Source organism: Anomaloglossus baeobatrachus, chromosome 8 (genome assembly GCF_048569485.1).
Source record: "Anomaloglossus baeobatrachus isolate aAnoBae1 chromosome 8, aAnoBae1.hap1, whole genome shotgun sequence".
Lineage (NCBI taxonomy): Eukaryota > Metazoa > Chordata > Amphibia > Anura > Aromobatidae > Anomaloglossus > Anomaloglossus baeobatrachus.
This window is the reverse complement of record NC_134360.1, coordinates 575,561-592,500: the sequence shown is the minus strand read 5'-3', so window position 1 is coordinate 592,500 and position 16,940 is coordinate 575,561. Positions and strand designations below refer to the sequence as shown.

General features: G+C 50.2%; 1 protein-coding gene across 1 annotated transcript in view; it reads right to left on the bottom strand.

Moving 5' to 3' along the window:
• Window positions 1-16,940, bottom strand: part of NUP210 (nucleoporin 210) — a 315,482-nt gene that overhangs the window by 134,770 nt on the left and 163,772 nt on the right. Inside the window, exons 21-23 of the mRNA XM_075321239.1 lie at window positions 13,891-14,019; window positions 13,581-13,708; window positions 13,348-13,483 (exon numbers count right to left, since the gene is read on the bottom strand). Of these exons, the coding sequence (XP_075177354.1) occupies window positions 13,348-13,483; window positions 13,581-13,708; window positions 13,891-14,019 (393 nt within the window). The remainder of the gene's footprint in view (window positions 1-13,347; window positions 13,484-13,580; window positions 13,709-13,890; window positions 14,020-16,940) is intronic.

Below are 16,940 nucleotides of genomic sequence, written 5' to 3'. Positions count from 1 at the left end.
GCTCTTCTCCCTACCCTCATTAAGTTGGGTCGGCTTATAAAAAGAGAATTTTGTTTACTTACCGTAAATTCTTTTTCTTATAGTTCCGTATTGGGAGACCCAGACATTGGGTGTATAGCTTCTGCCTCCGGAGGACACACAAAGTACTACACTAAAAAAGTGTAGCTCCTCCCTCTGAGCATATACACCCCCTGGATAACCAAATCTAGCCAGTTTAGTGCAAAAGCTGAAGGAGAATAGCCACCCACAAGTAGAGATAGAGCAAGAACCGGAACAACCGGAGCCTCTGTCTACAACAACAGCCGGTGATAACACGCGGAACAAGAACTGCCAACAGGCAACAGGGAGGGTGCTGGGTCTCCCAATACGGAACTATAAGAAAAAGAATTTACGGTAAGTAACAAAATTCTCTTTTTCTTTATCGTTCCTATGGGAGACCCAGACATTGGGACGTCTCAAAGCAGTCCATGGGTGGGAAAAAACAGAAAACTGGGAAGTAGGCGGAACCTAACATCACAAATGGGCGACAGCCGCCTGAAGGATGCGTCTGCCCAAGCTCGCATCTGCCGAAGCATGAGCATGCACTTGGTAGTGCTTTGAAAAGGTATGCAGACTAGTCCAAGTGGCAGCCTGACAGACCTGCTGAGCCGTAGCCTGGTGCCTGAAAGCCCAAGAGGCACAGACAGCTCTGGTCGAGTGTGCCTTGATCCCCGGCGGGGGAGGCACCTGAGTACACTGGTAGGCATCGGAAATGGCCGACCGAATCCAACGAGCCGAGGTCGGCTTAGAAGCCGAGGGGCCCTTACGCGGACTTGTGGTTAGCACAAAAAGAGAGGTGCACCGCCTAAGAACAGCGGTGCGAGACACATAGATCCGGAGCGCCCGCACCAGATCCAGAGTATGCAACGCTTTTTCAAAGCGATGAACAGGAGCCGGACAAAAGGAAGGCAGGGAAATGTCCTGGTTAAGGTGGAAAGGAGAAACCACCTTAGGGAGAAAGTCCGGAGTCGGACGGAGAACCACCTTGTCTTGATGAAAAACCAAAAAAGGTGACTCCAAAGAGAGCGCAGCCAAATCAGAGACTCTCCTGAGGGAAGTTATGGCCACTAGAAAGACCACTTTCTGTGAAAGACGAGACAAAGAAACCTCCCTAAGAGGCTCAAAGGGGGGTTTCTGCAAGGCCGTGAGGACCAGATTGAGGTCCCAGGGATCCAAGGGCCGCCAGTAAGGCGGAATGATGTGAGACGCGCCCTGCATGAAGGTGCGCACCTGAGCCAGCCGGGCGATACGCCGCTGGAACAACACTGACAGAGCAAAGACCTGTCCCGAGGGAATTGAGGGATAGTCCTAGCTGCAGACCGGACTGTAGAAAGGACAGGAGGGTCGGCAAGGAAAAAGGCCAAGGAGCATGGCCGAAAGAGCGACACCAGGACAGGAAAATTCTCCAGGTCCTGTGATAGATTTTGGCCGAGGAAGACTTCCAAGCCCGAGTCATAGTGGAGTTGACTTCAGGAGGGATACCAGTAGTCGTCAAGATCCAGGACTCAAGAGCCACGCGTCAATCTGAGAGCCGCAGAATTCTGGCGGAAAAACGGACCTTGTGAGAGAAGGTCTGGACGGTCCGGGAGATGCCACGGCACCTCTACGGACAGATGGAGCAGGTTTGGGTACCAAGCTCGCCTGGGCCAGTCCGGAGCAATGAGGATGACCCGACGGCCCTCCATTCTGATCTTGCGCAGGACTCTGGGCAAGAGAGCTAGAGGGGGAAACACGTAGGACAGACGAAACTGGGACCAATCTTGAACCAGAGCGTCCGCTGCAAAGGCCTGAGGATCGTGGGAGCGAGCCACGTAAACCGGAACCTTGTTGTTGTGCCGGGATGCCATTAGATCCACTTCCGGAGTGCCCCACTTGCGGCAGATTGACCGAAACACTGCCGGATGCAGAGACCACTCGCCACTGTCCACGGTTTGACGGCTGAGATAATCTGCCTCCCAGTTTTCCACGCCTGGGATGTGGACTGCGGATATGGTGGACTTGGAGTCCTCCGTCCACTGAAGGATGCGTTGAACCTCCAACATTGCCAGGCGGCTGCGTGTCCCGCCTTGGTGATTGATGTAGGCAACCGCTGTCGCGTTGTCTGACTGGACTCGGATGTGCTTGCCCGCCAACAGGTGGTGAAAGGCTAAGAGAGCTAGAAGCACAGCTCTGATTTCCAGCACATTGATCGAGAGGGCTGATTCGGACGGAGTCCAAGTGCCCTGCGCTCTGTGGTGGAGATATACTGCTCCCCAGCCGGATAGACTGGCATCCGTGGTGAGGATCACCCAGGACGGGGCCAGGAAGGAGCGTCCCTGAGACAGAGAGAGGGGCCGAAGCCACCACTGGAGGGAGCCCCTGGTCTGTGGCGACAGAGCCACTAACCTGTGCAAGGAGGAAGTCCGCTTGTCCCAACAGCGGAGAATGTCCAGCTGCAGAGGACGCAGATGGAACTGGGCAAAGGGAACCGCTTCCATTGACGCCACCATCTGACCCAGCACCTGCATTAGGTGCCTTATGGGATGACGGCGGGGCCTCAGCAAAGCACGCACCGCCAGATGGAGGGACTGCTGTTTGACTAAGGGCAGCTTCACAAGTGCCGGCAGAGTCTCGAATTGCATCCCTAGGTACGTGAGCTTCTGGGTCGGAGTCAGAGTGGATTTGGGCAGATTGACAAGCCACCCGAATTGAACTAGAGTGGCGAGAGTGAGCGAGACACTCCGCTGACAGTCTGCACTGGCTGAAGCCTTGACTAGGAGGTCGTCCAGGTAAGGAATCACTGCCAACCCCTGGAGGTGCAGAACCACAACCACTGCTGCCATGACCTTGGTGAATACTCGAGGGGCCGTGGCTAACCCGAAGGGGAGAGCCACGAATTGGAAATGTTCCTCTCCGATTGCAAAACGTAGCCAACGCTGGTGTGAAACTGCAATTGGCACATGCAGATAGGCATCTCTGATGTCGATGGATGCCAGGAAATCTCCTTGGGTCATTGAGGCAATGACTGATCGCAGAGACTCCATGCGAAAATGCCGCACCTGAACATGCTTGTTGAGAAGCTTGAGATCCAGGATGGGCCGGAAGGAACCGTCCTCTTTGGGAACTAGGAAGAGATTTGAGTAGAAACCTCTGAACCGTTCCCGGGCGGGAACCGGTACAATTACTCCGTTGGCCTGCAAGGATGCCACGGCCTGAGAGAAGGCGGCGGTCTTGGAGCAGGGGGGAGTTGACAGAAAGAAGGGAATTTTGTTTACTTACCGTAAATTCCTTTTCTTCTAGCTCCAATTGGGAGACCCAGACAATTGGGTGTATAGCTACTGCCTCCGGAGGCCGCACAAAGTACTACACTTAAAAGTGTAAGGCCCCTCCCCTTCTGGCTATACACCCCCCCGTGGGATCACGGGTTCCTCAGTTTTAGTGCAAAAGCAAGAAGGAGGAAAGCCAATAACTGTTTCAAAAACAAATTCAATCCGATAAACAACATCGGAGAACTGAACTTATTAACATGAACAACATGTGCACCCGAAAAACAAAATCCCTAAGAAAAAACAGGGCGGGTGCTGGGTCTCCCAATTGGAGCTAGAAGAAAAGGAATTTACGGTAAGTAAACAAAATTCCCTTCTTTGTCGCTCCTAATTGGGAGACCCAGACAATTGGGACGTCCAAAAGCAGTCCCTGGGTGGGTAAAAGAATACCTCGTGATAGGGCTGTCAAGCAGACCTTTCCTACAGGTGGGCCACCGCCGCCTGAAGGACTTGTCTACCTAGGCCGGCATCCGCCGAAGCGAAGGTATGCACCTGATAATGTTTGGTAAAAGTGTGCAGACTCGACCAGGTAGCCGCCTGGCACACCTGCTGAGCCGTAGCCTGATGCCGTAATGCCCAGGACGCACCCACGGCTCTGGTAGAATGGGCCTTCAGTCCAGATGGAATCGGAAGCCCAGCAGAACGGTAGGTGTGAAGAATTGGTTCCTTGATCCACCGCGCAAGGGTGGATTTGGAAGCTTGCGACCCTTTACGCTGACCAGCGACCAGGATAAAGAGTGCATCCGAGCGGCGCAGGGGCGCCGTGCGGGAAATGTAGATCCTGAGTGCTCTCACCAGGTCCAACAAATGCAAACCCTTTTCGAATTGGTGAACTGGATGCGGACACAAAGACGGTAAAGTGATATCCTGATTGAGATGAAAGGAAGATACCACCTTGGGAAGAAACTCTGGAATTGGACGCAGAACTACCTTGTCCTGGTGAAACACCAGGAAGGGAGATTTGCAAGATAACGCCGCCAGCTCGGACACTCTCCGAAGAGACGTGACCGCCACTAGAAAAGCCACTTTCTGTGAAAGCCGAGAAAAGGAAATCTCCTTCATAGGCTCGAAAGGCGGCTTCTGGAGAGCAATTAGAACCTTGTTCAGATCCCAGGGCTCCAACGGCCGCTTGTAAGGAGGGACGATATGACAGACTCCTTGCAGGAACGTGCGTACCTTAGGAAGTCGCGCTAGGCGTTTCTGAAAAAATACGGATAGCGCGGAGACTTGACCTTTAAGGGAGCTAAGCGACAAACCTTTTTCCAACCCAGACTGCAGGAAGGAAAGAAAAATAGGCAATGCAAATGGCCAGGGAGAAACTCCCTGGGCAGAGCACCAAGATAGGAATATCTTCCACGTCCTGTGGTAGATCTTGGCGGAGGATGGTTTCCTAGCCTGTCTCATGGTGGCAACCACCTCATGAGATAAACCTGAGGCCCCTAGGATCCAGGACTCAATGGCCACACAGTCAGGTTCAGGGCCGCAGAATTCAGATGGAAAAACGGCCCTTGAGACAGCAAGTCTGGACGGTCTGGTAGCGCCCACGGTTGGCCTACCGTGAGGTGCCACAGATCCGGGTACCACGACCTCCTTGGCCAGTCTGGAGCGACGAGAATGGCGCGGCGGCAGTCGGACCTGATCTTTCGGAGCACTCTGGGCAACAGTGCCAGAGGTGGGAACACATAAGGTAGCCGGAACTGTGACCAATCTTGAACTAAGGCGTCTGCCGCCCAAGCTCGGTGATCGTGAGATCGTGCCATGAAAACCGGGACCTTGTTGTTGTGTCGTGACGCCATCAGGTCGACGTCCGGCATCCCCCAGCGGCGACAGATCTCCTGAAACACGTCCGGGTGAAGGGACCATTCCCCTGCGTCCATGCCCTGGCGACTGAGAAAATCTGCTTCCCAGTTTTCCACGCCTGGGATGTGAACTGCGGATATGGTGGATGCTGTGTCTTCCACCCACGACAGAATCCGCCTTACTTCCTGGAAGGCTTGCCGACTGCGTGTTCCCCCTTGGTGGTTGATGTACGCCACCGCCGTGGAATTGTCCGACTGAATTCGGATCTGCTTGCCTTCCAGCCACTGTTGGAAGGCTTGCAGGGCAAGATAGACTGCTCTGATTTCCAAAACATTGATCTGAAGGGTGGACTCTTTCCGAGTCCACGTACCCTGAGCCCTGTGGTGAAGAAACACTGCTCCCCACCCTGATAGGCTCGCATCTGTCGTGACTACCGCCCAGGATGGGGGTAGGAACGACCTTCCTTTTGACAAAGAGGTGGGAAGAAGCCACCACCGGAGAGAATCCTTGGCTGTCTGAGAGAGGGAAACATCCCTGTCGAGGGACGTCGACTTCCCGTCCCATTGGCGGAGAATGTCCCATTGTAGAGGGCGCAGATGAAACTGCGCGAAAGGGACTGCTTCCATTGCTGCCACCATTTTCCCTAGGAAATGCATGAGGCGCCTCAAGGTGTGCGACTGACCCTGAAGGAGAGATTGCACCCCTGTCTGCAGCGAGCACTGCTTGTCCAGTGGAAGTTTCACTATCGCTGAGAGAGTATGAAACTCCATGCCAAGATATGTTAGTGATTGGGTCGGGGTTAGATTTGACTTTGCAAAGTTGACAATCCACCCGAAACTCTGGAGAGTCTTCAGTGCCACGTTCAAACTGTGTTGGCATGCCTCTTGAGAGGGTGCCTTGATAAGTAGATCGTCCAAATATGGAATCACAGAGTGACCCTGCGAGTGCAGGACTGCTACTACTGCAGCCATGACCTTGGTGAAGACCCGAGGGGCTGTCGCCAGCCCGAAAGGTAGCGCTACGAACTGCAGGTGTTCGCTTCCTATAACGAAGCGTAGAAAACGCTGATGCTCTGGCGCAATCGGCACGTGGAGATAAGCATCCTTGATGTCTATTGATGCTAGGAAATCTCCTTGAGACATTGAGGCGATGACGGAGCGGAGAGATTCCATCCGGAACCTCCTGGTTTTTACGTGTTCGTTGAGCAACTTTAGATCCAGGACGGGACGAAACGACCCGTCCTTCTTTGGCACCACAAACAAATTGGAGTAAAAACCGTGACCTTGTTCCTGAAGAGGAACGGAAGTCACCACTCCTTCCGCCTTTAGAGCGGCCACCGCCTGCAGCAGAGCATCGGCCCGGTCGGGCGGTGGAGAAGTTCTGAAGAAACGAGTTGGAGGACGAGAGCTGAACTCTATCCTGTACCCGTGAGACAGAATGTCTCTCACCCAACCGTCTTTGACCTGTGACAGCCAAATGTCGCCAAAGCGGGAGAGCCTGCCACCGACCGAGGATGCGGAAAGAGGAGACTGAGAGTCATGAGGAAGCCGTCTTGGTGACGGTTCTTCCTGCTGTCTTTTTTGGGCGTGATTGAGTCCGCCAAGAATCTGAGCCTCTCTGATCCTTTTGAGTCCTCTTAGACGAGGAGAATTGGGACCTGCCTGAGCCTCGAAAGGACCGAAAACCAGACTGACCCCTCCTTTGTTGGGGTTTGTTTTGTCTGTGTTGAGGTAAGGATGAATCCTTACCCTTGGAGTGTTTAATGATTTCATCCAAACGCTCACCAAACAATCGGTCACGAGAAAAAGGCAAACTGGTTAAGCACTTCTTGGAAGCAGAATCTGCCTTCCATTCCCTCAACCACAAGGCTCTGCGTAAAACTACGGAGTTGGCTGACGCCACCGCCGTACGGCTCGTAGAGTCTAGGACAGCATTAATCGCGTAAGACGCGAATGCAGACATCTGAGAGGTCAATGGTGCCACCTGCGGAGCAGATGTACTTGTGACAGTGTCGACTTGTGTAAGCCCAGCTGAAATAGCTTGGAGTGCCCATACGGCTGCGAATGCTGGCGCCAACGACGCTCCAATAGATTCATAGATGGATTTCAACCAGAGCTCCATCTGTCTGTCAGTGGCATCTTTAAGTGCCGCTCCATCTTCCACTGCAACTAAGGATCTAGCTGCAAGCCTGGAGATTGGAGGGTCCACCTTGGGACACTGGGTCCAGCCCTTGACCACGTCAGGGGGAAAAGGATAGCGTGTATCTTTAAGCCGTTTGGAAAACCGCTTATCGGGATAAGCGTGGTGTTTCTGGATTGCGTCTCTAAAGTCAGAGTGGTCCAGAAAAGAGCTTAATTTACGCTTGGGATATCTGAAATGGAATTTCTCATGCTGTGAAGCTGACTCCTCCTCAGGAGGAGCTGGCGGAGAAATATCTAACATCTTATTGATGGACGCTATAAGATCATTCACTATGGCGTCACCATCCGGTGTATCCAGATTGAGAGCGGTCCCAGGATCAGAATCCTGATCAGTTACATCCGCCTCATCACCCATAGATTCATCCCGCTGGGATCCTGACCAGTGAGACGAAGTTGAGGGCCCCTCATAGCGAGCCCGCTTAGGCTGTCTGGGACTGTCGTCCGAGTCAGAGCCGTCACCCTGGGGTGCATGTGACACCCCCGGAGCCCGGAAGTGTTCCAGTTGAGGGGGACCAGGGAGCAATGATGCAACAGTGTCCGTGGTCTGAGTTACTGGTCTAGACTGCAATGTTTCAAGAATCTTAGACATTGTCATAGACAATCTATCAGCAAAAGCTGCAAACTCCGTTCCTGTCACCTGGACAGCATTCACAGGTGGTACACCCTGGGTCACGTCTAGCAGAGGCCCCGGCTGAGCAAGTGCTGCAGGGGCCGAGCACTGCACACAATGGGGGTCAGTGGAACCTGCCGGTAGAGTAGCCCCACATGCGGTACAGGCAGCATATAAAGTCTGTGCCTTGGCACCCTTGCGTTTAACGGACGACATGCTGTTGCCTCCTTGCAATCTAGGAGGGTATATAGCCGAGAATCACCAGCGACCGTACAGTGAAAAGTATTTGCAAACACAAAATACCAAGTACACAACGGCACAAGTGGGGGTGAGCCCTTGAGGGCTGCTTACCGCCCGCTGAAAAGCGGGTATGAGGTCGTAGAATCCCGTGTCTGGCTCTCCCAGGCTCCCCTCTCCAGCTCAGCGTGCAGACAGGAATGGCTGCCGGCGTCCTGTGAAGAGGGGCGGACCGTGGGCGTGCCACAAACAAAGTGCGGGAAACTGCGTCCTACTGTGCCTGGTGTGAGGGCTGGAGTATGTAAAACAGACTCCAGCCCTCAGCGCTGATGCTCTGTACGGCGTCCCGCCCTCCTCCTGACTGGCAGGTGCGGAGGCGGGAACGAGACGAACTAGGCCGCAAAAGCCGGGGACTGTAGTAATAAGCGCGGCCGTGATATATGCACGGCCAGCGCGGAAGTCCCCGGCGCACCACAAGTCCCAGCCGCGTCGCAGTGTGACTGACCCCAGCGGCCGGCGCGACCGTTCGCCCTAAGTCTACCCACTCAGCCAAGCTGTAGTGAGGAAATGGCACAAGCGCAGCAGCGCTGATGTCCCCGGCGCACTAACACACCCAGCCATGCTGCGGTGTGCGCGCGGTATGCACGGGGACACAGAGTACCTTGACGGAGCAGGGTCTGTCCCTGACGATACTCAGCTCCATATCCAGCGGCTTCTCCAGGGGCTGCGGATGGAGCACGGTCTCAGTGCCTGGAGACCGGTAAAGTCCCACTTCACCCGGAACCCTAATGGGGATGGGGAAGGAATCAGCATGTGGGCTCCAGCCTCCGTACCCGCAATGGGTACCTCAACCTTAACAAACACCGCCGACAGAAAGTGGGGTGAGAAGGGAGCATGCTGGGGGCCCTGTATGGGCCCTCTTTTCTTCCATCCGACATAGTCAGCAGCTGCTGCTGACTAAACAGTGGAGCTATGCGTGCGTGTCTGACCTCCTTCGCACAAAGCAAAAACTGAGGAACCCGTGATCCCACGGGGGGGGTGTATAGCCAGAAGGGGAGGGGCCTTATACTTTTAAGTGTAGTACTTTGTGCGGCCTCCAGAGGCAGTAGCTATACACCCAATTGTCTGGGTCTCCCAATTAGGAGCGACAAAGAAAAATCTGTTTGGCGGGCTGGAAGAGAATTCTATCCTGTAGCCGTGGGAGATGATATCCCGCACCCACTGGTCGGAGACGTGTTGAAACCACACGTCGCCAAAGTGGGAGAGCCTGCCACTGACCAAGGACGTTGCTGGTGCGGCCAGATAGTCAAGAGGAGGCTGCCTTAGTGGCAGCAGCTCCTGCGGTCTTCTGAGGACGCGGCTTCGTGCGCCAGTTGGGTTTTTGGTCCTTGGCTGAGTTAGTGGACGAGGCCGAAGGCTTAGAGGACGACCAGTTGGAGGAACGAAAGGAACGAAACCTCGACTGGTTCCTGCCCTGGACAGGTTTCCTGGATTTAGTTTGTGGCATGGAAGTACTCTTCCCGCCAGTAGCTTCCTTAATAATTTCATCCAGTTGTTCACCGAACAGCCTGGACCCAGCAAAAGGGAGCCCAGCAAGGTACTTCTTTGAAGAAGCGTCTGCCTTCCACTCTCGAAGCCACAAGATCCTGCGGATAGCGAGGGAATTAGCCAAAGCCACCGCAGTGCGGTGACAAGCTTCAAGCATGGCAGACATGGCATAGGATGAAAAAGCTGAAGCTTGGGAAGTTAAGGAAACCATTTCGGGCATAGATTCCCTGGTGAGGGAATGCATCTCCTCTAGAGAAGCAGAGATGGCTTTGAGAGCCCACACTGCTGCAAAAGATGGGGAGAACGAGGCCCCTGCCGCCTCATATACAGATTTGGCCAGAAGGTCAACCTGGCGGTCAGTGGAATCCTTAAGTGAGGTGCCATCAGCCACTGATACAACTGTCCGGGCTGAGAGTCTAGACACCGGAGGGTCTACCTTTGGTGAATGAGCCCACTCCTTGACCACCTCTGGTGGAAAGGGAAAACGGTCATCAGAACCACGCTTTGGGAAGCGTTTGTCAGGACAGGCCCTAGGCTTGGTCACAGTGGCCTGAAAACTGGAGTGGTTAAAGAACACACTCCTTGTCCTCTTAGGCAAGGTAAACTGGTGCTTTTCTGCTAGAGAGGGTTGCTCCTCTGATACTGGCGGATTGAGGTCCAGTACAGAATTAATGGACTTAATCAAATCACTAACATCTGAGTCACTTTCGGACAGATCAATGGGGCACATGGAGGTAGCCTCTGAGCCCCCAGTAACGGCATCCTCCTCGTCCTGCGAGTCAGCTCTTGAATCAGAGCCGCGGGACGAGGAAGGAGAGGGAGCCCTACGTCTCCTCTTAGGAGGACGGGGTCTGGGACCCAGATGAAGAATCCTCTGAGCTCCGCTGAGAGAGCCCTAGCAGCAGAGGCGCCCCTGAGAAGGGGGCTGATGCATGTTCAGCAAAGTCCGGGACAGCTGTCCCATGGAGTCGGCAAAAGACTGGAGATTGACCTAGAGAAGGATTCTACCCAAGCCGGGGGTTCAGCCACCGGAGCCGGAGCAGCCCGGAGGGACCACTGTGGGTGCGATTCCAGGCTGAGGCATTGTCAGGTTAGAGCAGGCATCACAATGTGGATATGTGCTCGGTTCAGGCTGCACAAGCTTACATGCAGTGCATATTGCGTACAGCCTTGCTCCTTGTGTGAGACATGCTGCTGAAGTGGGGGCGCTGAGCCAGGATGACCCCCAGAGAGTATATAAGCAGGTCCACAACCGGAGGTTGTGGCTTACCAGACCGTTTGTGGTGCCCTCCAGATCCCACAGCCCGGACCCCCAGACAGATTAGCAGGGATGCTGCAGCCAGCGCCGAACGCTGAAAGAACGCTGATAAAATGGCGCCGGAGCGAGGAGAGGGGGCGGGACCTACTCTGAGAGCGGGATCTGGAGGGCCAATGAGATTTACAGGGGAGGGGACATTTACTCAGAGAGGAGTGTCCCTCCCCTGTGCCGAACGGCCGCTGAGCGGAGCCGCACTGTCCCTCTGCATGATTGACATGCAAGGGCAGTGAAATCGAAACTAGGCCTCAGGCGAGAGCCGGGGCCTAGATTAAGCGATGCGGCCGGCGCGCAGGCTCCATCGGCGCGGTTCTCAGGTGACAACCCAGAGAACCGGCCCGGAAATGTCAGAACAGTTACACAGCACACTCTCCCCAACAATAAAATACAAGGGACCCCCCCCCCGAACATAAACGTCTCAGATACTTAGCTTGTGAGACGCAGGGTTTCAAGTCCCTGGGGATGAGTGCTCCGTCCAGCAGGATCCTGAAGGGCTGCGGATGGAGACCGGCCTCCTGCAAAGCAGGGAGAACCGTGCTGGCTCCCACTTCAAGCCAGAGCCCGAGGGATGGCGAAGGAGCGCGGCATGTAAGGCTCCAGCCCTGGAATCAACCTTAACAACACCGCCGACACAGTGGGGTAAGAAGGGACATGCCGGGAGTCCAGGCTTGGACCCGCTTTTCTTCCAAAAACTTTCAAAATGAAAAATCAGATGAGAATGCATGTGTGGATGTATGCCTCCTGAACACAAAGCAATGAACTGGCTAGATTTGGTTATCCAGGGGGTGTATATGCTCAGAGGGAGAAGCTATACACCCAATGTCTGGGTCTCCCATAGGAACGATAAAGAAAAGGTGTAAAATCGGGCCAGACTCCAGCAGTAGTGGGGATGGGATCTGTATATGTGTGCTGACTGTTTGAATATATATTATCGTCATTTCTGTAATAATTCCTGCTGCTCCGTGGGGAGCAGGGGATGTTTTGTCTTGTTACGAGTTTGGCTTCAAAATAAAAAAAATTGTTTAAAAGAACTGAAGTCCTCAGTGGTTGATACCTTTTAATGGCTAACTGAAAAGATGGTAATAATTGCAAGCTTTCAAGACTACTCAGGTCTCTTCATCAGGCATGGTATAACACAAAATCTGAAGAGTCACATATTTATACACAACAGGAATATGTGACTCTTCAGATTTTGTGTTATATCATGCCTGATGAAGAGACCTGAGTAGTCTCGAAAGCTTGCAATTATTACCATCTTTTCAGTTAGCCATTAAAAGGTATCAACCACTGAGGACTTCAGTTCTTTTAAACAATTTTTTTTATCTCTACTGGCTAACACGGTACAAAGATATATTTTACTTGCTTCAAAATAAAATTTAAAAAAAAAAAAAAAAAAAAAAAAAAAAAAAAGGTTATCAGCCTCAGGCAGAGCTCAGCTGCGGATTTAAGCCACAGATATGGTAGCATCTATCGCACAAGCTTCAGCTCCTAAACACACAGGACCCAGGAAAGTAGTGTAGATAGCTCTGCGCTGCTGGAAACAGATGATAAAACTAATACGCTGGATTTGGATGAGGGTGGTTTATTCAATAAGTTTCAAAATTAAACCCCACTTCTTCAGGAAGCCACTGAAATCGGTGGCTTTCACGATGAAGTGGGAAATCACTGTGAAACTGATTTTATCATGTGTTTCGGGCAGCGCAGAGAGACCCATGCTATTCTCCTGGTTCCTGTGCATTTTATCTGACCTTTGGGTCTGGGGCGCCGGCCGCACCGATGCTTTATAGCCATTACAGCTTACCTTACAAAAGGAGAGTGACCTGCCCTTTACAATTTCTGCATTTTTACCAGTCAAGACCATATTGTGCTTGTTTGTCCACAGCTTAAAATTTGCCAGAGCCCATGCCACACACCTTGACCCACTCCATAACAGTAATGGTTTTATTAAGGGACTAAAAGAATAAAATCTGTTCTTCAGTACCTGGCAGTGTCCACTACATATCTGTGCTGCCTCATTCAATGTATATATGTATGTAAAAAAAATTGTTTAAAAGAACTAAAGTCCTCAGTAGTTGATACCTTTTAATGGCTGACTGAAAAGATGTTTAATAATAGCGGCTTTCCAGACTACTCCGGTGTCTTCTTCAGGTTCAGTAGAACACAAAATTTGAAGAATCGTTAATTCTGGCTAACACAGTACAAAGATATATTTTACCCGTATATTTTGAGGAACCATTTAAATTACTGCCGTCCTAATAAAGGCAACTTCAACATCTACCTAACACAATTTACCTCTAATGATTTGAGTGAAGAGTCAATTTTGTTAGCGGCTTCGTCCACAACAGATGCAGTGAGACTCGTCTGTCCTATGGCCAAACCATGGACAGCAAAGACCGCAGTAACTTCATCCACTTTCTCGTTCAGGGCTCTGCAAAACGTCCAGTACAATTAATGACAACACCAGCTGCACAATAAATTATATATCTTTTCCAAGGATTCTTTGGAAAATTCTAGAACACACTTACTTAACTGACACAATCTGTGAGGACGAACCCAACCCCAAGTTCATATAGGCAAAATATTTAGCAAGAAACGGCTTCTGAGAAGAGTCCAGGACACGCACATAGGCTTTAACAGTCTTCCCAATTTCTACCTGTATCAGTTGAAGTAACGTGGTTAAGACTTTCATGTTTAAGCAGCTTACTAAATACATGTGACTTTACATTTGTAAATATGTGTACTATTAGCCTTTTTTTGTTAACGTGTAAAATGGCCACTTTCACAAATGTAGCATAGCCAAGGAGCAACAGTGTTGCCACAAATAAATGTTATTACCTTGTCCACCACCCTGACATCCACCTGGAGAATATCAGACACGTGAATGCTAACTGTGGCTGGTGCAGGGAAAGCAAGACATAGGTCGTAAACCATGACCGATAGCGTTCCTGGACGCAAAGGATAGACCTGAAAGATATTAAGTTATAAAACAAGTACAGGAAAGTCATGTCCATTTACACCAAAGACAATTCCAGCCTACCTGCACAGAATGACATGTCTAACATAAAAATAAAGTGATTTAGGGGATATAATAATGCAGCTTTATGTAGTTTAACAAAGGAAAGAGCTAGGACAACAACCTACAATGTAATTACACAATAAAAGCCCTATAACCTATGAAGGCAAAGTTGTACACAGCAAGAAATAAAAGCTGTATAAAATACAAATGTATAAATAAGTGACTATTAAAAGTTAATAAAATAAGTATAAAAATTAAAAACTAACTAACAGTAGCAGATCTCTCCAATATTTTATTTTAAAAATATTAAACATAAGCTTTCTAAAATAAAATATTTTCTGTATCGGAGACAAGAATAGTCCACTCCTTCTGTGACGTCCCTCCTTGGGAGCGCCTTTCTTCTGGAACTCCATGAGAAGTACTTGTAGCAGCACGCCGGCCGGCTACCCCCGGTCAGACATTGCCCTACAGCACAACCCTTTCAGGCTTAACATCTTATTCACTTACTACGCTTAGATAGCGCCAGATTTATTTCCCCCTTTCCAAGGGAATTCTATCTCTCTCTCTCTTTCGGAAAAAAAAGGTTCCCCTAAAAGAACAAACCATTCGGAGTGGATTCACACAACTGAATTTTCAGCCTGTGAAAAGGCGGACAGCACTCAGCAGAGTTACCAACAGATTTTTTTTATGCTTTCTGGATCGCTTATAAAATAAAAAAATCACAGACTGAGAATATTTTTTATGGACACATCGGAAAACCACAATGAATCATTATGACTGAGTGATCCATGTCACTCGGTAAACCGTAAAACGATAATTACAGTGAAAATAACCTGTATAAGGTGCTTCAGTTTAAAAAATTCATGGATGCCTCAATTAATTTTTTTTTTAGGGACACGGCCAATAAAATGCCCTATTTTAACAGACTGTGGAGGAATCTCTGGACCTGGCACTCTGACCAATATAATTCAATGGCGCTGCGCAGATGAGAAATTTTCAGGCGCTAACAAAGGTTCATGCAAAGAAAAAACAAAACAATCAAAAAACATAGCATGCACTATTTTGTTCCCATATTTTGGATGAGACTCGCCCATTCAAGTATATGAGTGAAGAAAAAATGAAAAAAAAAAAAATCGGATGCCATACGGAGCCACAGTATAGTGTCCTATTTTTACGGATACATTGTAATTAACAAAGCAAACTGTATTTAGTCTTGTGAATTAAATCACTTCTGCTTTATAAAAACGTATGAGACACAAATTAGGGGAAAAATAAATGTAAATGCTGGTGTGGACACGGTTTTATACCTGCTCTGACAGGTTTTTTTTTTACAGTCCTACTCAGTTGATGGGGACAGCCAGTTTACAGAGCTTATTGAGTTCCAGTTCACCAAAACCTAAAACAGGTATATAAGGGACCCTTTATTATGACTAGCAGCATTTACCATACTGTAAGCTCTTAAATGGGTGATCCAGCTAATACACCTCCTTTTCAAAGATATACAAGGGAATTCTGAGTTAATAGATGGATCCCCGGATCATGTTTCTTGGTTAGGCTGCTTTCACACATCCAGTTTTAGCAGTGCGGATAAATCCGGCTCTAAAACCTATGCAACAGATGCGGCGGAAAAAACGCATCCTTTGCATAAGTTTTTACATGCGGCCAGTCCGGTTTTTGCCGGTTGCGGCACGCTACTGAGCATGCGCAGTGCAAAAAAAAGCATGCGGCGGCCAGATGCAGTTTTTGCTGCGTCGCGCCGCATCCGGCGTCCATAGGCATGCATTGGAAAAAGCGCCGGATGCAGCTTTTTTTTTTTTTTTTGCCGGACAAAAAAAAACTTGCCAGGCAACGTTCCATCCGGCCGCCGCATGGGCTAAATATGCCGCATCCGGCAAAAAACGGACCGAACGCAAAGCCATGCGAACCAATCCGGCACTAATGAAAGTCTATGCGGAAAAAACGCAACCGGCGGCAAAAAAAACCTGTTGTGTTTTTTCTGCAAAGAGCCGGATTGTGCCGCACAGCCAAAACCGGATGTGTGAAAGCAGCCTTAAATCGAAGAAGAGTAACAAGGATGGTATTTTGCTCTTCAGGACCTCTGCTGTATTTTACAGACAACCCATTCATTTTAATGCCCATTGTGTAATTCCTCATTTCCCCTGTGGTGGTGCTGCAGGAAAAATTAACACTAAGGCTATGTGCCCACGTTGCGTTGTGTCCCTGCAGAAATTTCTACAGTGATTTGAACAGCACACGTGCGCTTCAAATCACTGCAGAAACACTGCATAATGAATGCAGTGAAGAGTCGATTTCATGCGCTCTTGATGCAGCCCCCGCCATAGACAGAGCGGGAGCTGCATCCAAAGCGCACGGAATAAGTGACATGTTGCTTTGTAAAACGCAGCGATTTGGCAGCATGCAAACGTGTGCATAGATTATGCACAATCTTCAGAGATTGTGCTGGGGACGCAGGACGCATGCAGTTACGCTGCGGTGCAGAACGCAGCGTAATTGCACACAATATGCACACGTGGGCACAGAGCCTAAGACTGTGTGCACACGTTGCATTTTTTTTTGCCACTTTTTCTGTTTATTCTTGCAAGGATATCTTTACACTTGCAAAGCCTATGAGATTTCTGAAGTGCTGTGCACATGTACAGGATTTTTTCCTTGTAGATTAGGTTGCAGAAAAATCTGCATCATGTCCATTCTTTAAGTTTTTTTACACTGTTTTTATCATTGAAAGCAATGAAAAAAACACCTCAAAAACGCGGCAAATTACTACAAAAAAAGCGCAGCAAAAACACTTTGCTGCAACATTTTTCCTGCCAGGAGATGCAGATTTGGTTGCAGAATGTCTCAGAATCAA